The sequence below is a fragment of the Lepisma saccharinum genome, chromosome 10 (genome assembly GCF_977018435.1).
Source record: "Lepisma saccharinum chromosome 10, izLepSacc3.1, whole genome shotgun sequence".
Lineage (NCBI taxonomy): Eukaryota > Metazoa > Arthropoda > Insecta > Zygentoma > Lepismatidae > Lepisma > Lepisma saccharinum.
The window spans coordinates 61,497,788-61,524,418 of NC_139238.1; the positions used below are offsets into that span (position 1 = coordinate 61,497,788).

General features: G+C 36.6%; 1 protein-coding gene across 1 annotated transcript; it reads left to right on the forward strand.

Moving 5' to 3' along the window:
* The first annotated feature begins 1,033 nt into the window (after window positions 1–1,033).
* On the forward strand, window positions 1,034–25,137 carry LOC145994120 (ATP-binding cassette sub-family C member 4-like). Its single transcript, XM_083130209.1, has 5 exons — window positions 1,034–1,241; window positions 12,162–12,318; window positions 12,914–13,052; window positions 24,742–24,852; window positions 24,991–25,137. The coding sequence occupies exons 1-5, from the start codon at window positions 1,163–1,165 to the stop codon at window positions 25,135–25,137; spliced, it is 633 nt and encodes a 210-aa protein (XP_082986335.1). The 5' UTR covers window positions 1,034–1,162.
* Window positions 25,138–26,631: the final 1,494 nt, after the last annotated feature.

The window sequence follows — 26,631 nt, forward strand, 5'->3', positions numbered from 1 at the left end:
AACTTTCTGAGAAGTTTGTGACAATTTGAGGCTCACAGTCAATGTCAGCACTGGTAAACCAACTTTTCTCAAATATTTTTAACACATTTAGATTTAACATATCGGAAATCCCTCATTACATATTAAAACCTGAATTTAAGTAAATTATTTCAAGAACTTAAAGAATTTGTTTGAATTGTTGTTTTAAGTCCACTTTATGCACAGATAGGCTTATCAGGACTGGACCTAAGGTATAAAACAGGATCTGAACCACTGTGCATTATGACTGCACAGGATATCGGACATGGGACCCCTCGATAGCAAGGCAACAAGGAGGCTAAATAACTTAAAGACTGGTTTATGTATGCCACTGATCGTTCTCCAATGCAAGTTGTATGCAGGAAGGGTGAGGGTACTGACAAGAGTGTCTATTTAAAAACACAAACCCTACCTATGTGCTGCTATGAGGGCAAACAACAAACAAACAGCACTGCAAACAAAGTTGGCAGGAAAAAGTCCTTCCTGTTTTCGTGTCACACTTGCAAGCTAAATTTTCCTTAGTGAATGGAAATGTAGGACCAATTTTCAGTGAAAAGTGAAGTTTTATGAAAAATATCGAAAATTTGAACCTGCCGAACTCACTTCAAATTCCAAAAATTCAAATAATTCTCTCAATTACAGACAAATGGCATCAGTTATCTTGTGTCTACAGGTAACCACAGGCTACTTGATGTTGCAGATATTGCATTTAACTTAAGGTAATTTGACTCTATTTTCTAATTATTGAAAGTATAGTCCTATCCAAGTCATATCAAAACAATTGTTTGTATGTACACTGATCATAATTTAACGTAAAAGGCACATATCAGAATTACTATTTTATTTTTACTTTTACTTTGTTAATCAACAGTACACAGACTATATTTTGTAAATATGCCAAACTTATATTTAATTTTCAATAAACTATATTTCAAATCAAATGCTACCTTGTGTTTATGTATAATGATTTACAACACAAATGCATATCATCTTCTTGCAGGTACTTTGTCTAAACAGAGCTTCCTTGTCCCAAACAACTACTGGACAAATTATAAACTTTCTATCGAATGATGTTGCAAGATTTGACCGGTCTTTGCTTTTCTTGCATTTCTTGTTAGTTGGTCCAATCCAAACAGTTATAGTAATGTACTTCATTTGGGTCCATGGTGGGTATGCAGTCCTAGCTTGTGTTGGAACAATACTGTCAATGATTATTCTTCAAGGTAAGTTAGTAGGTATAGTTGTAAAAGTAGCTTCAACAGTTTCACTTTGAAACCTGTTTGATGTGAAGGATACCATCTTGCATGATGTTCATTTCAAATCATATATTTTGGTGAATAATTATGCTAGCATCAGTTACAAACAAGTATGTATGCATGTGTATTTCTATAAAAGCTAGCCCTGGGTAAGGGTAGAACAAGGAGCATATAATAATATGTGCAGAGTGTAAAACATAAAATTTCTAATCTGGGTTCGATTTCCAGTGGAGGCACATAGTAGTTCAGATCCCACTTTAAACTGTAGGTCCAGTCCTGATTAGCCTTACTGTGCATAAAATGGACTTAAAACACCAAATCAATCAATAAAATTTCTAATATGAATTCAGAAGTCTAGCAAAAATCTGAGACTTTATTGTTCATAAGTTGCAATACGCAGTGTACAAGTCATTTATACTTTCAAGTGCTGAAGTTGCCACAAAATCTCTTGAAACCAAAAACTAAAGGAAAGTGAAAGCTGTGTAAATTTCAACTTTTTTGTTTCGTTTTTCACATTTTCAGTATATTAACAATGCTGTATTTTTCATATCTAATAAAAATGGTGTCAATATCAAACTTTATTATTTTACCTAGCAAAGTGGAAATATTTAATAAAGTTCAATCATTATCTCCATCAGAACCTCCTCATTTTGATATGTCAGTTAAACTCCGATCTCCTAGTATATAAACTTATATTTAAACGTGCATACCATAGTGTCATTCTCTAAGGCAATTAACAGTGTATAGGAACTACAAGGTGTTCAACCTAAAAGCAACAACGAATTGTAAACATTTTATAATTATCATTACCAAGTGCTGGTGATTGTGCTACATTGCATATGGGTACTGTCCCAAGTGCCAGTAGTTGTTCTTAACAGAACACACTGTGAACAGGTTTTAACCAGTAATTATTCCTACAGTTGATAATTGTGGAGTGGGTGGAATTAACAAGTGTCTGCTATTGTTCATCTTATCATTCCTTAGATCATGTTAATGATTGGTTTAAGTACTCAGTGGCCGCGGTGGCTCAGTCGGTAACGCGTCTGACTACCATGCTCAAGGTCCCGGGTTCGATCCCCGGCCGGTTCAAATCCGGGAACTTTTCTAACGATGGAAGTGGCCCCGGCGCCCACCCAGCATCGAATAACATGGGTACTTGGGGGAAACCCTGGGGGGTAAAGGCGGTCAGGGGCATGATGCTGATCACATCACCCCCACTCACAACCGGATCAAGAAAGTGTGGGGCGTTACCCCCACACCCCCTATATGCCTTCATGGTGTAGTGCTAAGCACAGGGGAGCACTTTACCTTTACCTTACTCAGAAATCTATGCTTTTTGTGTGTGAACCATTATTTCAGGAAATAATTCTTGAAGCTTTCCTGGCTGCGAATATTGAAGAGGTTTTCTCAGGCAATCAGCCAGCTGATTTCCAGAAAGGCTTCCGAGCTTTCAAGAGCTAACATCACTCTTACCTTCAGGGAAAAATGAAGATGAGAGTGACGTTAGCTCTTAAAAGCCTGGAAGCCTTTCCGGAAATCACATGACTGATTGCCCGAGAAAACCTCTTCAATATTTCAGGAATGTTATTATTTATACAGTCATGGATATTTCTGGGTCATAACAAACCACTGTCTACCATGTAATGGCATGGTATCAACTCACTGTCCCCTACGCATACAACATCTAGGGGTGGGAGTGTTGCTTTAGCTTTAGATGAAGGATAATGATTAGCCAAACATGCTAACATTGATAAACAAGATATTACAATCACTGATATATGTACAAGGTGTATTCAATAAATAACTGGAAAAGTAGTATAAAAAAATCTAAAATACGACCACGATTGTTATATGTTTGTTATTTTGTGAAGGCATCTGTAAGCTATTCATAACTAGGACTGGCATGCTTGCCTTGCACTTGGGATGCTGGGAAACAGTTGCACAAGATGGCAGCACCCTTACAAGAGTGCTCCAAGCTGGAGCAGTAAAGTGTCATGAGATTTTTGTTGAGTCAAGGCATGAAACCGATAGAAATTCATCACCGCACAACAGTTCAGTGCGGTGACAACTGCATGAGTCGATTACAAGTGTACAGTACCACCTAATCCAATCGCTTGAGCAGAAAACTGAAACAAGCAATTCTGCAGAAACGACATAGTCTGGTATCCACTGGTGTGCTTTTGTTCCATGACAATGCGAGATCACACACTGCCAGTGTCCCATTGTCTACCATCGAGGACCTAAAGTTTGAGTGCTTACTCCACCCTCCATATTCGCCCAATCTTTCACCTTCCGATTTCACCATCTTTAGCCCACTGAAAGATGGATGTAATAAATATTTGTTACAACATATTTCCAGTTATATATTGAATGAGCTTTGTAAATGGTTAATGAAGCAGTCATAAAATATACATAAAATATACTCTTGAAAACATGAGCAACAATGTAATCCTTTTTTTTTTATCTGGAGACCAAGAAGATTAGGGCAATGATTCAAATGTCAATCCACAAAAAGAAATTAGAAGAAGAAAAATACATTCATGTCAATTTTGTACATTCTCATACAACTGACAATGTGTTTGATTGGACAATGATTACATTTGAACAACAAAGATATTATAAAAGGAAAAGAAAAACTTTATGAAATATCAAGAAAAATGGTTCCAACTACATGGAATAAGAAAGTTAACAAAGACAAAAGACCTGCTGAAAAGATATTTGTTTATACTCCATTCCACACAGGTTTTACACATAAAATTGTAATTTTTTTAGGAAATTTGACTATAAAATATTTACAATAAACTTGGAATGCATATTTAATGATTATAATGAGAAAACCAGTTCCAAAGGTATATACAATAAAATTTGTTCATGTTCAAGAGATTCTGTAGGGAAAACATGAAGACAAATGACAGATCCAATACCCAGTATAGGCACATTGCACAGTGGTTTGAACCCCACTTTATACTGTAGGTCAAGGACGTATTTATGGGGAGGGGGGGGGTCGCATCGCCAAAAGACTTACCAATTACAAAAATTCAATAATGAAAATATGCTTATTTAGCATTTGTTGCATAATCGAGGTTTATTTATTTCTCCCGAACTCACTGGAAAGAAGGATTATATTGGGTTCATACGACTTTGAATGACAGTACCAACGAAGATATATGCACGCTACTATATGACGCATGCTACTACTATATGACGCACACTACTATATGACGCACGCTTTTAGAAGCAATATCGGGCGGGGCCAAGCAGAGGGTGTGCGTGGCGATCAGCCAATGGCAGGAGTGCAATGTTGTACGGTTAGGAGACTGCGGCGCGGAAGTTACAAGTCGTGTTCTGTATTTTTCTTGCGCGAAAGAAGTTTTCAAAAACTCGCCACTTTAAGGTTCATCATAAGATGGGGAAAGACATTTTGAACCTGACTGTCCAAGTCCCATGAATTTCCGTCGCCTACAGCCGGAGTTATCGTTCCTTGAAGAAACAACGGAAACATCACCTTTCATTTCCTTCCACCTGTTTTTTTTTCATTGCCACCGTGTTGACGCAGCTGAGTTGTTGTGTCTAGAGAAAACTGTTGGTGTTAAATTCACCTCGATATAAACAATGACCTTTCATTGTTCTGGACGTTCTCGAACATTGAGAGTCTGGGTCACTTTGAGTTCAGCGTTTTCGTATTAAGGCCGGTGTAAAATTATTCGCTTATCGTTCACTCGTAGGCCACAAAGAACAGTTTGTGATAAGATTAAATACAGCCCTTTCGTGCAATAGTGTGTGTTCCGTGTGTTTTTTTTTTTAATTTTAAATAATGTCACTCACGAAACCTGGCACCAGGAGTACAGGTACCAAGGGTACAATAATATATTCACAAGGGAGAAATATTATTTTTAAAGTGTATTCCTACTTCAAGGAATTGGCATCGGAAGAAGTGCATGCTGAAACAGTGTTTTCACATAGTAGAGAACTTAACGGCTAAAGCGTGTGGTGTAAGTGTTCATACTGTGTCGCGTATTGTATGTAAAAGAGGGTAGGGTAAAACATCTACCCTACCAGTGAACCCCTATTTAAATATCCTGTGAAACATGCCAGAAAACAGAAAAGTGGTACTAGCTTAGATGACTTCAAAAAGGATGTACTCCATTGTACAATATTTGAAATGTATGACAACGGTGAATATCCTCCTATCAAGAAACTTGTGCATCATGAGGGAAAGAATTAATTACATTGGTTCCTCTACTTCTATGGGGTTAATACTAAAATGCTTGGGCTTCAAATATAAGAAAATACAACGATGGGCGTAAATTTCTGTTAGAAAGGGGTGATATAGTTGCCGCGAGAATTAAATTTTTGAGAACAATGCACAACCTGAGAGTGGCTGGTGATAATCTTCGCACGTCAAAAAGCTTCAGGAAGAGGATTTTCACAATGAAGTGGCCCGAGACAGCATAGTGTAAAATCTAATCATTAACTTCCAGGAGAGTGACTCAGAAATGAGTGAAATCAGTGACACGGAGACCGAGGAAGACGACGAGAGTGGTGATGTATAAATACCTTCAAGTTTCTTTCAGGTATGGGTTTCTCGTATATGCTACAGTGATATGATATTATAATCCTGTGTAGAAATATTCACTATATTATTTCACTGTACTCATAGTCATATATACTGTGCATGCATTATCAAACTAATGGACACATCACGAATTTTCTGTCCTACCCTTGCGCTAGCAGTTAGTTTGGCAACAGCGCAGTAGCACTGGCTGGGTATTGGCCGAACTCATGTTCCTTCTAAAAGCGTACGCCGTATAGTAATAAAAAATATGTAGAAAATATCAAGCAAAAACTTTACTTTTCGTAATATGAATCTAACATCCTTTTCTGTTATTCAATAAATATTCAATTATTTATCTAATTATTATTAATCTCCTTCCCAGAACAGTTTCTTTAAACAAATTTTGGCGATATAATCACTACTAAACTAGATAATGAATACATGCTATTATATCTATTCTTATACCATGTTTTTAATTATTAATTTAATAGTAACAATATTAATTATTATTATTTTTATTAATCTAATACAGAGTGACCACTCTAGGACCATGATAAAATTCAAGTAAAATTCCAGGTTTTCAAGGCGAACTTCCCAAAAATTCAAGGGTAAGGGAGACCGGTGCAGGGTGATACCCCTAAGCTTTGACCCTTCTTACAGAACACTGTATGGCAACGAATACATTAAAACTTAACACAGTTGATACCACAACATTTGTTTTTACATTGATATATGTTTGAAGTTATTTCATTGTGTATTTAAGAAGTAATTTGGCCAAAAGATAGATGATGTAAAAGGATCACTTTGCCCCTGGTTCAAAATGTTGTTATCAAATATGATTTTAAATATAGAATTAATTAATTTTAGTAATAAAAGTAAATGTATTAAAAGTAAGTAACTTACAAACACATTGAAGAAAACAAGTGTCATTCAGAGAAGAAAATATGAAACAGGTTCATAAAAAAATAACTTACTTACTTACTTAGTCGCGTCCTCTTCTACCTGCCGGTGTCGAGGGGTTACAGAGAGTTCTCCAGACGTTTCTGTCCATCGCCTTTTCCTGTGCCTCTTTCCATCTTATGCTTCGTTTCTCCAAAATCTCTTTGACACTCATATTCCGTGTCTTTCTTGGTCTTCCTTTTGGTCTTGTTCCTTGTGGACGTGCTTCCCATATCTGCTTTGGCAGTCTCGTCTCACTCATTCTGCTCAAATGGCCGAACCATCTAAGTTGATTACGTTCAACTGTTTCTTGTAGTGGCTGAGCATTTAAAGATTGCCGAATGGTTTGATTCCTTATCCGATCTTTCCTGGTTTTCCCACCTATTCTTCGAAGGTACCTCATTTCCATTGTTTGTACACTTTGCAGGTGTTTTCCAGTCAATGTCCAATTTTCACTGCTATATGTAAGTGTTGGTATATAAATTGTTTTGTATACAGTGAATTTTGTTTGGGTAGATATTTCTTTTTTGCCTATAAATCCTCGGTTTATCATTTGATATAGCTTTCCTGTCTTCATGATTCTATCTCTTATTTCTTCCTCTTCTTTTCCTTGACTGTTTATAATTACTCCAAGATACTTGAAATTTGTCACTTGTTCTAAAGGTTCGTTATTCAGTTTTATCTTATGGTTTGTCTTTTCTCTGCTGATTATCATTGTTTTAGTTTTCTCCGTATTTATTTCCATATTCTTCTTCTTTAATTCTTCATTAAGAATATTTAGATTATATTGTAAACTAGCCTGTGTATTAGCTATTAGTATAATATCATCAGCGTATATGAGCTCTGTTAGTTTAATTGATTTCATATTCCAGTATCCTACCTGAAATTGTTTCATTTTTATATGGCATTCCTTTATTACTTCATCTAATAGTATTATAAATAGATATGGTGATAGTATATCTCCCTGTTTAACTCCTGTTGTTATTTCAAATTCCTCTGACTGGTGGTTTCTCGTCCTCACGTAACATCTGCATCCTTTTACCAACTTTGGATTGCTTTTATTAGGTTTTTATCCACTCCTTTCTTCTCTAAGGATTTCCATATCTCATTCCAAGGAACTCTATCAAAAGCCTTTTGTAGATCTACAAAACATACATGTGCCTTTTTATTGTATTCTATTGTCTTGTCTGTTATTTGTTTGAGGGTGAAAATATGGTCTTGTACACTTCTTGCTGGTCTAAAGCCTGCTTGACTTTCTTCCAATTGCTCTTCGACATATTTTCTGAGTCTATTCTCCAGGATTCTTGAATATATCTTCCCTGGCACACTGAGCAATGAGATTCCCCGATGGTTTCTACATTCTCAATTATCCCCTTTCTTGAAGATTGGGATTATTACTGATATCTCCCATTCCTTCGGTACAGTTTTCTTTTCCCATATAACATTCAGTAGGTTCAAAAACAGTTGCTCTCCAGCATTTCCCATGTATTTAAGCATTTCTGGTGTTAAACCATCATGTCCACTAGCTTTACCTAACTTCATTTTCTTTAATGCTGCTTTTAATTCTTCTACTTTGATATCATTTATTTCCTCTTCTTCATCCTCCATTTCTATATCTTCTGTTCTTTCGTTTCCTGTTTGAACCTCCGTCCTGTTAGTTTGTGTTTCATCCTTCAGCAATTCTTCGAAGTATTCCTTCCATCTTTGCATGATTTCTTCAGGTTTTGTTCTTAGTTTACCATCTTTTCCTTTTATGTATTTTAATGGGCTTTCTTTATCTTTTCTCAAGGTCTTTAAAACTTTGTAGAATAGTTTTTGATTTTCTCGGCTGTTCTCTTCCATACTTTCCCCAAATTTTCTCCACGAGTTCTTTTTAGCCTCTAACACTTTCTTTTTAACTGTATCCCTTTGCCTCCTATACTCTTCGAAGCTTTCTAAATCATTAATTGATAGGTACTTTTTCCACAGTATTTTCTTATGCGTGACTTCTTCTTTCAGCTCATCTGTCCACCATGCCGTTCTTTTCATTTTGTTTCCAATGTATGTTGTCCCGCAGCTTTCCTCTGCAGACTGTAGCAAAATCTTCTTAAATTCATCCCACAATTTATCTACGTCTCTTTCTTCCTTTTCATGTTTCTCTTGTATCTTTGCTTCTATTAGTTGCTGATATTTTTCTTTAACTTTTGTATCTTTTAATTTGTATGCCTTTATTCTTATTTTATTTTGCTTTTCCTGTCTTCTTTTTCCATTAGTTTTTAGCACTCTACTTCTTTGTACTACTCTTTCCATTATTAATAGTTTATGGTCGCTCCCAATTTCCGCCCCTCTTTTGACTCTGGCATCTCTTATCTTTCTCATTGTATTTCTCTCTACTATGAAATAGTCAATTATAGATTTTTCCCTTCTTGTTGGTTCTTCCCTGGTGTATTTATGGATTTCTTTATGTGGGAATTTAGTATTTACCACTACCATGTCGTTTGTTACACATAATTCTAAGATTCGTGTACCATTATCATTTAATGTCTCTTCTCCATGTTGTCCTATTACCTGTCTCCATTCTTCCGTATTGTTTCCTACTCTTCCATTTAGATCTCCTACTATCAATACTTCTTCCTTTCTTTCATCTATGATTTTCTGTAGTGAATCATAGAACATGTTTTTATTCTCTACTGTATCATCTTCATTTGGACCATAAACTATTATCATTACTATATTTTCTTCTTCTTCTTTAATGTTAACAATCATTATTCTCTCACTTATGAATTCCCAATCTATTATATTGTTTTTCTTTTCTTCGTGGATCAAAAGTGCCACCCCTCCTCTAGCTCTTTCCATTCTCGGTACTCCACTATATATCAGTACATATCCATCATCTAACTCAATTTCTCCATTTCCTTTTTTCTTGGTTTCAGTTAGGGCTAAATATTTTACTTTGGTGTTCTTCATTTCTTTTACTATTTCAACTTCTTTTCCGTTAAGGCCTCTGATGTTCCAAGTTCCAAAAGTCGTATACCTTAGTCCTCACCAATTATCTTTCCTGTAGATCCGTCCGGCCAACTCTCTGTCTTTTCTTTTAATCATCTTTATTTAAGAAGTGTAGGTGATTGGCCTGCAGCTTCCTAGCATAGTGAAGGGGCTGCCTTCTTATTGCTGCTATGCCAGCAATGGGGTTTGGTGGTTTCTCCCCTTTCTTTTGTGGGCTCTATGCTCCAACCTCCACTTCCTTGGAGGACCTGGGATTTTCTGATAGGGGTTTACTCCCCTTAGAAGGATCGGCTTCTCTATGCCTAAGAGTTCCTTCCACCCTTTGGTTTTCTGTTGGGGTGACCTTCCCCTAGCCTTTGGAGATCCCTCTCCTCCCTGCAAGGCAGCAGGGGCAGTGCTTATTTAATGGCGGCACTTTCTCGCCATGTCGTAGTGCTGTTATAGGGCTTTTCTGGGATTTTATGAGGATTTTAACAAGTGTCATTCAGAGAAGAAAATATGAAACAGGTTCATATGAAAAAATAAAAACAAAGAAAAATTTGTTTTAACAAAACACAATTTGGTAATTTAAGTGTACTAAGCCTAATTTTCAATGGAAAAGTCAAAAGTATAAGCACTATCATCTTCCTCCACACCAGCACATTTTTTGTGTGTCCATTGTTTGCATCCATTGCACTTGTTCCATCCTTTACCCCACACCAGTATTGATATCAGCGGTCATTCTCACCATTAAAGAACACTCCAAGAACAGAAGTATTCATATGTGTATAGCATTCATATTTTGCCCTCTCACAACAAGCTTCAACCAGCAGACTCAGTCAGTAATGCAATTAACAATACATAATATTGTAAACTGCTTACCTAAGTTCAGACGTACCAAAAAACATTTTTTTATCGCCACTTGTTGTTCACAGCCCACGTTCCACAGCACTCATGGTCTACAACACACTCACAATGGCTGCTCTGCAGTTGACATGTTTCCCTTTTGGAAGCAGCACCGTAATGTGCATTTTCTTCGAGGGATTACTTCGCCCCAGCGGATCGCTATGCCCCAGTCTCCCCTACAAGCAGTTGTTTTTTTTTCTTTTTCAACCTTACATATTACCACCTCTCACACACACAAACACACACACACAGACACACATACAAATATATTAACAATATAAAGGGTCTGTGTGATTCCAATGTATCCAAACATTCTAATTCAATTCAATTAAATGGTATATATACTATTTAAAATATTCAATTTAAGATGTGGAGTTTACATTTGCCATTTCACATACTCAGACTTGAAATACATATACACAAGTCACAAATGCTATGGGATTTACTAACATACGAAAAATTGTTAATGCTTGAATTTCACTCAAATTTACCTAATCAACTTCAAAATATCTTGCAATAATCTTCTGTCAGTCAGATAGATTGTTCTGCAAAGAACACTAACAAAGTGAATGGAGTGAGAGAATTCTGTTTTATTTTCCACGCAGCTTCTTCGATAAAATAAAAGCTAAACTGCGAAAAACCTGCCTCGGGGCATTTGTAAATGCATGAATTCATTTCGATTCATAAAAGTTGCAATTTTTCATGTCTACGGAGAAAAATTCACGTAGAATTCACACATAGTTCCAGGAGCTAATAATTCCTGCAATTCAAGGAATTACCAGTGAGTAACCACCCTACAATACAATTATATATGGTCATTTAAATTTTATTATTATTATTTCTGTGACATCTGGTTCGGACCCAACAAAATACATTTCTAGATACATACCTGCTGTAGGTCCACATTGCACAGTGGACATTAAAAAAAAATCAATCAAGAAAATGGTATACTAGGAGAAAGTAGGCACCAATGACATCATCAGTGTTACAAAGACAACAGATCCTATTTGGTAGGTAGCACTGACAAGAGACAATTCCGCACAGATAAAACAGCAAGAGCAAAAAATCAGCCTTGGCTCAGTAGCTCATTTGGCATGGATTGCCAGAGGCCAGATTCTGAGTCCTGTTTGAGGCTGTCCTTCTCACTGAAATTTCTATATGAGGCTTTACTTGTAATTATATTCTTGTATATACACATGTAAAAACATGAACTTTATTATAATTTAAAGATAATGAATCTCAACTTTAAATAGTCATAAGCAATTTGGAGCTTATGAATGTAACATAGTCTTATCTACAATAAAGCAGCTGTAAAAGAAAGTTACTTTTTAAGGTAACAGTATCTATAGTTTACTTACTTTACAAAATGACAACCTATCGATGTAACTAATTTTTGACCAAAGTGCTTTTAAAAAGTAACTGTCCAAGGACTGCTGAGATCCTCCTATAACTGTATATTACTTTTGAGTTTTTATTGTGTTGTCCTGCTGCTGATGTATAATATCTTGTCCATCTGCTTTTAGTCTGGCTAGGAACAATAAATACAAAGCTGAGAAAAAAATCAGCTCGCAACACTGACGAGAGAGTTCGACTAATGGATGAAATTATTTCTGGAATACGAGTAATAAAAATGTACACATGGGAGAGACTGTTTGCAAAAGTGGTTTCATCGGTCAGAAGGTTAGTAAAATTATTATGAACTATTTACAGATTATCACATTTGCTCATTCACTAATATAGTTATTATTAGACAAAAATGGGATATCAGTTCATTGCTAATTTCCAACAATTTTTAGTAATTTGATAGTTCTAATGAACTACTGCAAAACTGTCTTCTATAAGGCAGGGAATAAATGCTAATAATTTTCAAAATTTCAAGACTTCTATGAGTTGAATATGAGCCATGAAAAGTTCGTCAGTAGGTCATATGACTGCTACAGAAGAGACACAGGTTTCATTCCTGGCTCATGCGGTTCCAGTAAAGATGGAATGAAGCATGGGGAAGACAAACCAGGGTAGCCAGGTACAAGTAAGAATCCTTTCAACCAAAAGTATTAAAAAATATGTCAATAGATGAGGCCTGATTATGCAGAAAACTCAATGTTATTATATCTCCTAGTTTTCATGTTATGTAATCATAATAATGTTCTGTAATTTTTGAAGCACGTTGTAAGTAACAATTTAAAGCAAATGTAATGATTCCCTCATTTTTGCTTTCCTATGTTCATGTACTTAACTTGTAGCATGATATAAAACTTTAAATATTTCTTTCCAGATTGGAATTAAAGATGATACGAGCAAGTTCCTATATTCGCAGTATTAATATATCATTTTGTATGTTTGTTATCCAAGGAGAAATCTGCGCTACTGTGGTAGCATATGTGCTTCTTGGACATACAATTAATCCTCAAAAGGTATTTATTACTTATTGCTATATTGCTTCATTAACAACAACTTTCTTCTTGCATGCACATAGTAGGCATTGCATACTCTTTCTGTTGGTTTATGATTATTGCAAGCAGATTGACAAAATTTTAACCCTTTGACTGGGTATTACATGTGTACAGGGTGTTTCCATGACCTTGATTCAAACTGACCCAAATAATAAATATGAGATAAGGTACCCTCCCAAGCAGTGGCGCAGGAACGTTTTTCATTTGGGGGGGTACAAAATTCAGCCTCCCCCCCACACACACATATATATGTGTGTGTCCAATCAAGTGTAGCAATAATAATAATTAGGATAATTATATTTAATTAAATTAATATATTAATTAATTAAATATGTACATTAATTAATATTGTATTGTTATTATTACATGAATAGGTAAAAGATAGTAAAAGAATAGAAATATAACAGCAAGTATTCATTATCTAGCGTACGTGTAGGTAAGATCGCCAAGATTTGCACAAAAACAACTGCCCTGGCAAGGAATTTAATGTCGGATAGAAAAAGAATTGAATATTTATTGAATAACAAAAAAAGGAGTTAGATTCAATTAACGAAAAGTAAAGTTCCTGATTAATATTTTATGGATATTATCATTAGTAGTGTGCATAAATCTTTGGAATCCTTCAAAGCCGTATGCGGCAAATTCCTTGCCTTCCAATAAGATCAGCGGAGAAAACCATCGAGTATACAGGGTGCAGCAGATTTCATTCGTGAATAACAAAGCAACGATCGATGTTATGCAAAATTTTATTTCACAGTTGGAAAGAACAAGGATTACCATTTTGTTTCCCATATGTACCGAGACAACTCCATGAACGCCCCTACTTTTTTGAGGAAGACGGCACGCAGTTAATGTAACGTTTGACCGTTATGTATGGATGTTACGCAACTTCCTGCAGCCGCAATCGAACGAACGTGGCAAATTGGCTGTGTGGTTCCAACAGGATGGTGCCACAGCACGCGTATCGATGAACGTGCTACGTGAAATGTTTCCAGGGCGTCTGATCTCACTTCGAAGTCACCTTCCATGGCCAACTCGTTCCCCCGAGCTCGCACCCTGCGACTTCTTTCTGTGGGAGTACCTGAAGGCTAAAGTTTACCAAGGAAGGCCGAGGACAGCCAATGATCTGAAAGATGGTATCAGACAGGAAAGAGCGGAAATACCGACCAGACATGACTAGGAGGGTAATGCAGAACTTCAGGGCGAGACTTCAGAAATGCGTACACTGTGCACATCGTCATTTGGACGATATCATTTTAAAACAAAGTCAACTATGTCACACAAAATGGTGACTTGTGGCAATTTTGACAAAAAATAATTCGAACATTTTGTTCTTTGCAAATGTGCAATAAAATGGTAAACCCTGTTCTTTCCAACTGTGCAATAAAGTTTTGCATAACATCTATCGTTGCTTTGTTATTCACAAATGAAATCCGGGAGATATTTCTGCCGCACCCTAACTTTTAATTGTTACGCTGTTCAAGCATGGTATCGGCATTGATGGAAATTGAGTATAACAAATGATAAACAATTATATTTTGATAATTTTCTTTTACTACTTGTTAAGTCTTTCGGGGGGAAGGGGTCCGGATCCCCTGGACCCCACAAAAACGTCCTTGATACCTAGTTATAATGTGAAGCTATGAGAAATATTCTCTTTTAGAACAACACACACGAATGTCCTATTATTTAATGCAAAATATGCATAAATATTTTTCATTGTTTTTGTTAGAATTTAAGTTGTTTTTTTTAAAAAAAAAAAACAGATTTTAAAACCAGATAACAATTCTGAAACATATAAGCCTAAGCTCTGGACCTCATTCTGGGCTTATTTGGATTTCACGGAACGGAAAATCAGGAGTGAGGGGGATATTGAGCCACCCCAACCAGCAATAATAATTTCCCACCCACTGGATATAGAAACTACATTATATAGAGTTCCACTTCAGTTCCGTTCATTCTGATTTACGCATAAAATGTCTTTAAACAATTTATGGCAGATGTGTACTACATCCAATGCCTTTTAGAAGCCATGTATTTGGTATTTTCTCAGACATCTATAGGCTGTTGTATTAAAAAAGAAAAAAATGAGTTCAGATGATTCCCAATCAATTCGTAAGAAGTCTAACTTTGAAATATTTGTGAACAATTTGACAAATCATTTATTTGTAATATAATTAGCTGTACCTAATGACGCTCTTCAAGTACTGATAGTAATATCATTCGGTACATTTACAAAACCGAAATCCTTCAGCTCTCAGAAGTAGCAAGGAAAGCCGTACGCTCAAAAGTTTATTCTTTCTTTTCAATTTTTGGTGGACAATGTGAAGAGCCGGCCAAGGTTTATTTTCGTATGTAGTAGTATTAAATGCAGATACATGCGTGTGTTTTAGGAAGACATGTCAATTTATCTTTTATGTGAAAAGGTAAACTTTAATGTAAGCAGAAGCATGTGCACGTCACAGTTAAAGATTTTCGCATCTACAAAGAAAATCCAAAACACATTCCCACCTCACCGGACTCCGTGGCGGAGGGGTTAGCATAGCGCGCTATGACGCCTGAGGTCCCAGGTTCGAATCCTGGCCTGCCCATGGGTGTTATTTTTGAGTGTCCATCAATTCCATCATATCATCAACACTCATCCTCATCTTCGCGATTAGCCAAAAGTGGCAGAAAGGCGAAGTAAAATAAACCAAATCAATCAATCAAATTTTCCCATCTTACTCCCAGAGACCTTGTAAATCCAATCCAAAATCTACCAATAGAACCTGCAGTGAGTCTCATTTATCTCGTGTATTCATCTGACTAATGTAATTTTCTTACAATTTGACTTTAGAGTTTAACATAAAATGGCGTTGTGTTTGTGTTGCATTCGATATCACAATTAGATTATATGCAATTAATGTCAAATTATACCTAATACATAGGTAAAAAATAGTCCCCCCCCTCTGATAAAATCGAAAATTGCACCCTGTTTAAATGTCTAGGAAAGATTTCATTTCACCTAGGAATGATATAGCGATGCGATGAGTCTAGAATTGTCACAGCCTCATCTCGTCTCCTGTGTGGTGAGGTCCTTCTCGTTCTTGTTTGTGCTTATTTTTCTTTCGGTTTCCACTCTGAAGTTATGAAAACTTATTCCAAATTCACCTCATTCTCAGATAGGCTAATCGGCACTCTATTTTTTTAAAAAATATATATCTTAATATATAGGTTTAAGTATAGTTTTTCCAACACCCTCTTACAAATTCATGAAAAATATAGATGAGGTACAGGAATGTATTGTACCCCCCTCCCCCCAAGTTGGTCTGTCGTGTCTCGTCTCGTTCGTGTAGGCTAAGTGTTTCGTTTCGGAAAATTCCATTATAAATATTCAAAAGAAAATGGGGTCAGTCATATACTCTTCTGATGAAGATTTGTATCATATCTTCGAAACGACGCGACCACTGCTTTAGAAATGTTACCCCCCCCCCCTTTGGCAAAGCAGCAATCGTCTGCAGCGTAATTGTCTGAGAGTCAATCTGATTCCATCGTTCCACACACATTTTAAACAATTTTCATGTCCTTAAAGAGGTTTCCAAGAACTTAGGTCAATGAACTAACTAGTAACAAGCACAATGTAGTATAATAAGTTTACAATTAAATGTTTTGAATTTCTGTGGTAAGGACTATAATGCTTAAAATTTATAAACAATAATACATTTTTTTATTGGGCGAATTGATAATAGGTAATTTTAAGAGTAGCACCTTCCGTCTGCTGTCAAATTACCAAAGGGGGGTACAGGGGGTACAACTCGATTTACGGATTTAGGGGGGTACAGTACCCCCCTTCAAAAATTTGCGGGGGTACAATGTACCCCTGTACCCCCCGTTCCTGCGCCACTGCTCCCAAGTAACCACAACCGTTGGTCCAACATCAGTTTTTACATGGGAAAGGTTGGCTTTACGTTGATTGGCAAATTGACGTTGGTCTTACCTTGGGCAAACATTTGCCCAACCTTGAGAAAGTGAGTCAAAATCGGTTTTAAAAAAACTTTTTCATCCTAAGACAACTTTCAGGATTATGCTGTAAATTCTTAGAGTATAAAATAAGTGATATGTAACAGTGTTTCTTTTCAAATATTAAAGTCACAACACATACTGGAAATATATTTTTAATGAAAGTACGAGGCGCATCCAGAAAGTAAGTTTCCCTATTTTTTTTTAAAAAAAAAACAACAACACAGTTTCAGGAAACCATTTATTGGCAACAGGTACAGCAAAGTTTGAGCTATATTTCAACATAGCAACCACCAGAATTGAGACACTTGTCGTATCGTGGTATCAACTTTTGGATCCCACTGTCGTAGAACTCTGTCGCCTGTGAATGGAACCAGCGTGTGACAGACGTCTTCAGCTCTTCGTCGTTGCCAAAACGCTCACCGGAGGACAGGAATTTCTTGAGGTGCAAGAAAACGTGAAAATCGCTGGGAGCCAGATCAGGACTGTAAGGTGGATGATCAAACAACTCCCAGCCAAATTCCGTCAAAACAGCTGCTGTGCGCCGAGCCGTATGTGGACGAGCATTGTCATGGAGGAGCACAACACCTGCAGTAAACATGCCACGCCTCTTGTTTTGAATGGCACGTCGCAATTTCCTTAGTGTTTCACAGTAATGGTCAGCGTTCACTGTTTCACCTCTGGGCGATTGCTGCTTGGTTTCCGGGGTGAAGTGCGAAATCCACGTCTCATCGCCCGTGATGATCCTGTCAAGGAAATCATCGCTGTCATCATGGTACTGTTGCAAGAATGTCAGTGCTATTCCTGAACGTTTCATTTTGTGTTGGGGTGTCAGGTTTTTCGGCACCCACCTGGCACACAATTTTTTGAACAGCAGGCACTGCGTGACAATCTCATGCAACACGGATTGCGATATCTTCGGAAAAAGGCTACTCAACTCCGTAATCGTGAAGCGACAGTTCTCTACGATGCGTTGCCGCACCAGCTCAACCAGATCATCAGTTATGAGGGACGGACGCCCACTGCGCTCTTCATCATGGACACTTTGACGACCTTCCGAAAACTGCCGACACCAGCGATGCACCATCTGTTCACTCATAATGTTCGGCCCATAGACCTCACAGAGCTGACGATGAATGTCAATTGGCGCAATGCTTTGTGAATTCAGGAACTTTATCACCGACCGAACCTCGCATGCGGCGGGAGAAGGAATTCGAGCTTCCATTTCGGACCACTGCTGCCTGGCTACTGGCATGCAGCGGGAGAAGGAATATGAGCTTCCAATTCGGACCACTGCTGCCTCACTACTGGCGCTGGGCGGGATCTGTCCGCCTGGCATATGATTGATACGTCTCTAGCTCTGCTGCGCATGCGCAATTTACACGGCTCATTATGTTTACTTTCACGGGAAAAAAATAGGGAAACTTACTTTCTGGATGCACCTCGTATAAGCTATTTTTAACTAGCAATCACTTACCAGTCCTTTATCAGCCACCATGAAAGATGATGTGTTGGTAATTGCTTATTGTTTGTCTCTTTAGCTGTAGCAGAACAAGAATGTTCTTACTGGTATTCTTGTGAAGGTGGTTAAACAATGTTATGTGCAAACTAAATTCCATGAAAGGTGAAAACTAAGTAAACTCTAAAATATTTTTGTGCTACCACTTGAAGGTATGGTGCCTTGAAAACAATGATACCAGTGACTGAGAAAGTGTTGTGTATTTATTTATTTTCATAAATAATTTGTATTATTGATTACATTTGGCTTCACAATAAATTATGTATAAATCAGAACACAAACGTATCCATTCTTTAGATTTCAGTATGTTGGGGCCAACATAAAACCATACGATTGGCCAACATAAAACCATACGATTGGCCAATGTAAAACCATACATTGTCTAATGTAAAAACCACATGTTTGTCCAATGTAAAAACCACACGTAGGTCAATGTTGGAACCATGGCAAAAATTACCGTTGCCCAATGGTATGTTTTTACGCTGGGCCAACCATTTTCAGTATGGTTGGCCAAACCACTTTTGGTTACTTGGGCTGGTCCGGAAACAATTCAATAAAAAGTTGTAAGCCAAAACTAGTTGGGGCTGCCTATGATAGTGAAATAAGACAACTGAAAGATGCAGCTTGTAGATTCAATAACATGGCCATGGTTTTAAAGGAGGAAGGTGGCAAATAGGAAGACCAGGGTAGAAAAAAAGGAGGGGTGGAAATTAGGGGTGCCAAAAATCCACGTTGCCTGAGTGAAATTTTTATCTTGAGTCACTCCTGTGAACCAATCAGTTAATTTTAGTTATTAAGAGCAGCATATTTTTAGTGATAACTTAATTTTAGGCTTCAAGTAGTGATTGCTTATTTTAGATACCAATAGGAGCAAATGCTTAATTCCAGGTGTCAAGAAAGATAAAGATCGCCATTTCCTCTTATATAAATTGATGATATATTGTTATTTTTAGAAGATTTTGTAAGTGTTGTATTACGAACCATGGTAATATGATATAATAAATCATGTGGGTTCAATTTTATACAAAATAATAATTTAATCCATAACTAAGAATATACAACATGGCTAACTCCATGCTTGACAGTCCAAATCAACAAAACAATTGAACATCTATATTCAAAGTTATAATAACATCATGTATATTTCACAATCTAGCTACTGGAACTTTCCCCTTCTTTTAAATGACAGCTGCAGCTTGTCAGGTGGTTTCCTCCTCCTAAAAGATTGTCATGGACTGTTCACTGCGGAGGCGGTAACAGATTCCTCTCGCCCAGTCTGCAGTCTCTCCTCACCAGCCCTGTCTTGTGATGACACGGAACCATCGAAGATCCAAAAATTATCTTCTGCTCTGTCCACATCCGATGTGTTTAATTTAAACTTCACTTGATGCAGGTGTACCCTTCTCGTTGTTCCACTGACATTAACCAATAACAAGCATCTTCCTAATATTCCTAAAATGCATATTTATTTTGCGGAGTATTGTTCTGAAGTGCTTGGAACTGTGGACAGTTAATAACTTCTCTAAGCCAATATCAATTTGTAGCCACCGATACATAGATCTTGCTAATTGTTGTAATTTCCACAAACCTAGATGATTTGCGTGCAGTTTTTTTAAGACTGTATCATGCAACGATCGTGGAATAATTAACCTGTTGCCCCATACCAAACATTATTTTACTATCACTATTTCGTGTCTTCTCTGGAAAAAAATGTGCAAATAGTGAAGCTTGTTGATCTTTATTTAGCTTTGCTGGCCATCCTTCAGTAACATACAACTTTATCTGCTGCAATTACAAGTCTTTGGCTGTTTCTTCCTTAATACTTTGTAACAACACTGGTTCACATTCTAAGTGAAATACATACTCCTCGCTAGGAACATCATCTTCAGGTACTTCCATTAAGGGTAATCTTCATAACAGATCTGCTACTTCCACATGCTTAGTGTACTCAATTTTAAAATCATAGGTTGATAAAAGCAAAGCCCATCTTTGAAGTCTACTGTTACCCGTAGAAGGAATTTTAGCTTTTTTTTCCCAAAAATATTTGACAGGAAGAGAATCGCTATGTACAGTAAAAGTTCTACCATACAAGTATTTGTGAAATTTCTTCACGCCATGTATAAGAGCTAAAGCTTCCTTTTAAAACTGACAATAGTTCTTCTGAGCATCGCTTAACGTTGCTGATGAACAAGCTACTGTGCGTAAATTACTTTTGTACACATTACACAATTGACAACCTATTCCTACAGGACTTGCATCTGTAATTAATACAACTTCCAAATTCTGATCGAAAGGAAAAATGACATCTGCTTTCTTCACCATTTCCTTTACTAATTCATATTCCTTTGGTGAATATCAGTCCATTCCCATTTATGTCCTTTCTTCAGCAATTCATGCATTGACAAGTTGGGTATATGTCTATGGTAAAATGAAATACCTCCCAAAAATGACTTTAGTTGACTGACATTTCTAGGTACAGCACATTTTAATATTGCTTCCAAGTTCTTCACAGACGGTCTAATTCCTCCACCAGAAATGCAAAATCCTAAATACTCAACTTCCGTAGCAAAAAATTGACACTTATTAGCATTTACCTTCACATTATATTTCTGAAGACGATCTAGTAAATTCCTCACGTTATTATAACAGTGTTCCAGTCCTTTATCACAGATAATTATGTCATCTAAGTAACATTTGGCAAATGGAATTCCTGTTAATATCTGATCCATTACATGTTGAAATATCAAAGGACTACACTGCAAACCAAAAGGTAATCTGTTGTAACCAAATAAACCAAAATTACTATTTATTACCAAATATTTCTTCGAATCTTCATCTACTTCCAACTGTAGAAATGCATTCTTCATGTTAAGAACCACATATGTATCAGAATCAACTAATGTGTTCAAAATATCATCTATTTTCGGTAATGGATAAGTTACTTTCTCAAGTAAAGTACGAGGGTCACTATTTATATTTTGAGCCTAACAATGAAAAAACAGGAATTTGGCATTGAAAACTGCTTTATTGTTTTTCGAAGTATTCTCCTTTATGGTCAATACACTTTTGCATTCATTTGAACCATTTGTCAAAGCAGTTTTTCCAATCTTCTTGAGACACCTACATAATATGGTTTTTCAACGTATCAACGGCGTCTTCCGCCGACGAAAATCGTTGTCCACGCAATTTATTCTTGACATTCGGGAACAAGAAGAAGTCATTGCTTGCCAAATCAGGACTGTATGGCGGATGACCCATCAATTCGATTTTTTGACTGTTCATAAAGTTGGTTGTTAGATGAGATGTGTGACAGCTGGCATTGTCTTGATGAAGAATGACCGAAGACCTCTGGCAAACAAACTGTTGTGTACCATTCAGAGTTGACCGTTCTACGTTCCTCTAAAGGCACAGTTGCCACATGTCCAGTTTTCCCGAAAAAAACAGGCGACCATTAGTTTCGATGTACTTCGAGTGCAAACAACGTTTGTTGGATTACTTTCATCTTGAAACACCCATACAGTCGACTGCTGTTTACGTTCTGGCTCATATGCATATATCCATGATTCGTCACCTGTTACAATCTTATATACGTCTTTTGAAGCACCACGATTGTATTTATTGAGCATTTGTTTGCACCAATTGACGGGAGCGTCTTTTTGAGTTTTTGTCAAATTGTGTGGGATCCAACGAGAACATACCTTTCTCATAGCTAAATGATCATGTAATATTTTATATATGCTGGTAGAACTAATGCCTATGGTTGCCTCAATCTCACAGTATATCACATGACGATCTTGCAGTATTAGGTTTTGCACAGCATCAATGTTTTCTTGAACAACAACTGATTTTGGACGACCTTCGCGAATCTCGTTGGTGAGCGAATGGCGGCCATGATTAAATTTTTTTATACCAGTGTTTCACAGAGGCAAAGGATGGGGCATCATCGCCAAATGTGGAAGTAAGTTGATCGATGCACTCTTGTCTTGATAATCCATGTCGAAAATCGTAAAAAATCATCACACGAAAATGTTCACGAGTTAATTCCATTTTATTGTTGTCGTGCAATCTCCAAGGCAACATAAACAACACAAATGAAGCTATTGACAAAACATTTGAAGTACGTTATGGTCAATAATGCCAGACGATTCCGTGCAAACATCAAATCGCGCCTAACTTCAATCAGTATTGCCAAGGCTCAAAATATAAATAGTGACCCTCGTATTCAGTCCTATCTTTAAATCAGCACATAACCTAAGATCATTTGACTTCTTAACAACTACTACCAGTGCTGATGCCCAGTTAGAATAAGTTACTTCTTACAATATACCATCGGAAACCAATTTACTTATATCCTTTTTAACCTGTTCACTTACACTATAAGGTACTTCATAAGCTTTCCTAAAAATTAGTGTACTGTTTGGTTTCACCGGAATCACAGCTTTAAAACATTTAATAGGCTCCCTAAGATCATCTGAAAATACTGCCTTCTACTCAGACAACAAATTATTTATCAGTACTTCCTTATTAGTACAACTCTGAACTCCTATCTGCTGTAATATGAAATTTTGCCTCCAATTAGGCCATAAAATATCCAGCCACGATATTCCTACAATTGGTTGTGGCAAATTTTGCTTACAAACAAATTTGTTTATATTTCTTTTCTTCCCACAATACATCCAACATAATCTGACCTTCTAATGCTAATGGTCTTCTGTCAGCATTTTTCAAATTGATATTTGCAGGTTGAATCTTTAAATACGGAAAAAAATGAGCGATAAATCTTTTATCAAACACACTTACAATCTCAAAATTAACTAATTTACCATCATAATTCAGATCAATTGTACATTTATCAGTATTGTGCAAAGTTTCAACTACAGAGTTAAATTCAAATTGCCATTCTTTAGTAGAACCATACTTCTACAACGACAACTGGAAAGTGTGCAAGGGCTCACGTGGAATTAACAATTCTTGATGTTCCTTTTCTGCATTAGACTCAATAGAATCTTTACATTCTTTTGAAATTACACCAAGAGACACTTAAGTAACTGTTAGATTCAGCGGATTTAAATTGTAAACTTGATAAGTGTTTATCTGTCGGTTTATTACGAAATCTACAAAATTTCTGAATATGTCCAAGGAATGCACAATAATTACATCTAACTTGCTTTAAATAACATGCGTCTTTCCACATTTATACCAAATCCATTTTCTTGAAGTTCCCAGTTTCTCATTAACGGTGCTCCTTTCAGTTTGATTATTAAAGTTAGTTTTCCTATTCGAGAAAGCTTGGAAAGGTTTAAACTTGCTTTCATGAAGCTTAAGTACATTATAATCAGTAGCAAAACCTTCATTTTGATGGAATAGCCATACATCTTTCTCAACCTTTTCCATATTCATGGCAATGACGCAAGCTTTAAGAAACGAAACATCACCTTCTGATAACAATTTATTTCTTATAACTTCACTGCTAACTCCAAACACCAGCTGATCTCTTAGCATATCATTTAAGAATGCTCCAAAGTTACATTTAGTAGCTGCATGTTTAAGAGAAACTATATATTCAGACACAGGTTGACCTAACTCTTGCTTCAGAAGATGGAAAACGGTATCTTTCTGCGACTAATTTATGCTTCGGTTGAAAAGGATTCAACAATACATCTTTTATTACTTCATATGTTTTACTAGCAACAGAATCTGGAGTAACTAAATCCCTTAAAATGTCATATAATTTTCCTCCACAGAATGCAAATAAAATGACTAATGTTCTTTTCCTTTGGGATGCCATTAGCAACACAGATCTGTTCAACTGTTCCAAATACGAATCAATGTTACCTTTATCCACATCGAAAGGTTCAAGAATCTGTCCTTGAATCCCATACATAGTCGCCACATTGTTGTATTACCAACCACGGTAATATGATTTAATAAACCATGTGGGTTCAATTTTATACAAAATAATAATTTAATACATAACTAAGGACAGGGAGGGGTAACTTACATTCTTTCTTTCTGCATGAGATGTAATCTAATTACATTTTCTAAAACTAGATCTTTAGCTTTTGCACATTTCATTATTTCTATTTTTATTTGATTTGCTTCTCGTACTAGAACATTTTTCATTCGTTTCAGCTATTTGTTATCACAGCCCTAATTACTAATCTTGGTATATCGATGTCCACCTTTTTTCCTCAAGCACTTTATCTAGTTGGAGAAGTTTTAGTAGCCATCAGGCGTATTCAGGTGAGTTGTTGAATTCTTCTTCACTGCATATAAATTTATTGTTTATTATATTAATTTTTACATTTTTAAGTAAAACATTAAAAATTTCTGCATGTTATAATGTTATCCTGCTTTAATACAACTTATTGCTTGTTCTAGCTGAAGTGTCAACAGCAAACCATAATCATTTTTGTTTTTATAGTAAACAGAGTGGAGGTTGGGATAATTTATTCCAAGAAGAGAATTGCACTTACTGTAATGAAACCAAAACCAGTCAAAACAGGAATTCCAAAAGTTTTTTTGTAGCTCAAGCTGTTATGCTATAGTTCACATTTCTGCCACTATGCAGAGCTAGTTTAGAGAATTTGTTAAAATGGCTGCTACACCTTCAAGAAACCAGTATAATATCCCATTGTTGTTATGGTAGTTTACTTGGCCGCTGGTATTGTGTCCACAAGAGCTTCATCGGCTGTCATATTCGCAATGAACTCACAACAAAAGTCATGCCAATGATCAACCCCGGACAGATACCACAGTAGCTGAAGTCGCTATGGTTTGAAGCACAAAGAACTCTCCAAGCAGTTGTTTTTCATGCATCCAGTTCCATAGCTGCGTGTGTGACTAATTTCTTTCGGCTACACAGAAAACTTGTGCAAATGCATTCCACGTCTTCCTCTGAGAAAGCAGGTGTGGGTGACTATTACAATTTCTTGACAGGTGTAACAGTCATTTTCATGAATGCACTAAACCATCTCCTCGTATTTATGGGCAATGGAACTTGGTTGTGAAAGTGTGAGTGAAATACTCCTCTTGCGATAAATTATTCCAACCCCAAAGAAAGTTATGAAATGCCCTGTATATAAAAAGGTTTTAAGAAGTCAAGAACATTACATAGGCATGCACAGCCCCTCTGATTGGGGGGGGGGGGGGGGCAAAAGCCTTGATGAAATTTCAGTCAGGAAAGAAAAACCTAATTTTATCTCACTGTTTTTAGTTTCATTGCATTGATGGGTATATATTATATGCCTATATAATGTGGCAACATAGAGGCACCATAACGAATTAATAAATTGTCTCTGAAATGTGGTGTGCTCCTTCTCTCCAAACAATTGTGTTCATGCATTTAAGACAAAACAGCTTATCAGCAAGAGTCTGAAGTACTTAGTAGCTATAACTTATCTCTCTGGTAATTTACAACACATTACAGAAAACAATAAAATTGCGAGCGAAACGAGCAAACTGAAAATAATATTGATTTAATATGGCACAAAAATTTCATGGGACTCATTCTCTTTTACAATTATCTTTAATTTAGATCATTCAGCACCCAGGGCCAACTACCGCCGCCCCCTAGCTACGGCTCTGTACTTGACAGAACTGCAAGAAAGAAAGAAATTGCAAGCAAAGCGAGCAAGAAAATTTTACGAATTGTTTTTTTATTTGTATAAAGTTTGATATTGAGGGTGGCAATTGCCTCTTTGTGCCCCTGCAAGTGCTCTTGGCTGTCTGAAAGAAATAATGCATGAAAGATGTGAAAACTAATTCCATCTTGAGTATCCTTTTGTCTTGCTACTCTTAGATTCTACTAGTTTTGCTTTCTTTTACCTCAATGTTTGACCCCCTGGGCCCCCTAGAATTGATTTCCGTCCAAGGTTGGGAAGGGAAAATGCCTATTGCCCCTCTGTGGTTGCGCCACTGCTAATATTTTGTCAAGGAACTGAGTAAATAATTTATCTCCTTAATGCATATATAAGTCTAATGTATTTGCACTAGAAAAAAGAAAAGAAAGTACATGAATAA

Coding starts and splice junctions, on each gene's coding strand:
- LOC145994120 (XM_083130209.1), top strand. CDS start 1,163: ATGTACTTCATTTGGGTCCATGGTGGGTATGCAGTCCTAGCTTGTGTT. Junction 12,319..12,913: donor GTGGTTTCATCGGTCAGAAG/GTTAGTAAAATT, acceptor ATTTCTTTCCAG/ATTGGAATTAAAGATGATAC. Junction 24,853..24,990: donor TAGCCATCAGGCGTATTCAG/GTGAGTTGTTGA, acceptor TGCTTGTTCTAG/CTGAAGTGTCAACAGCAAAC.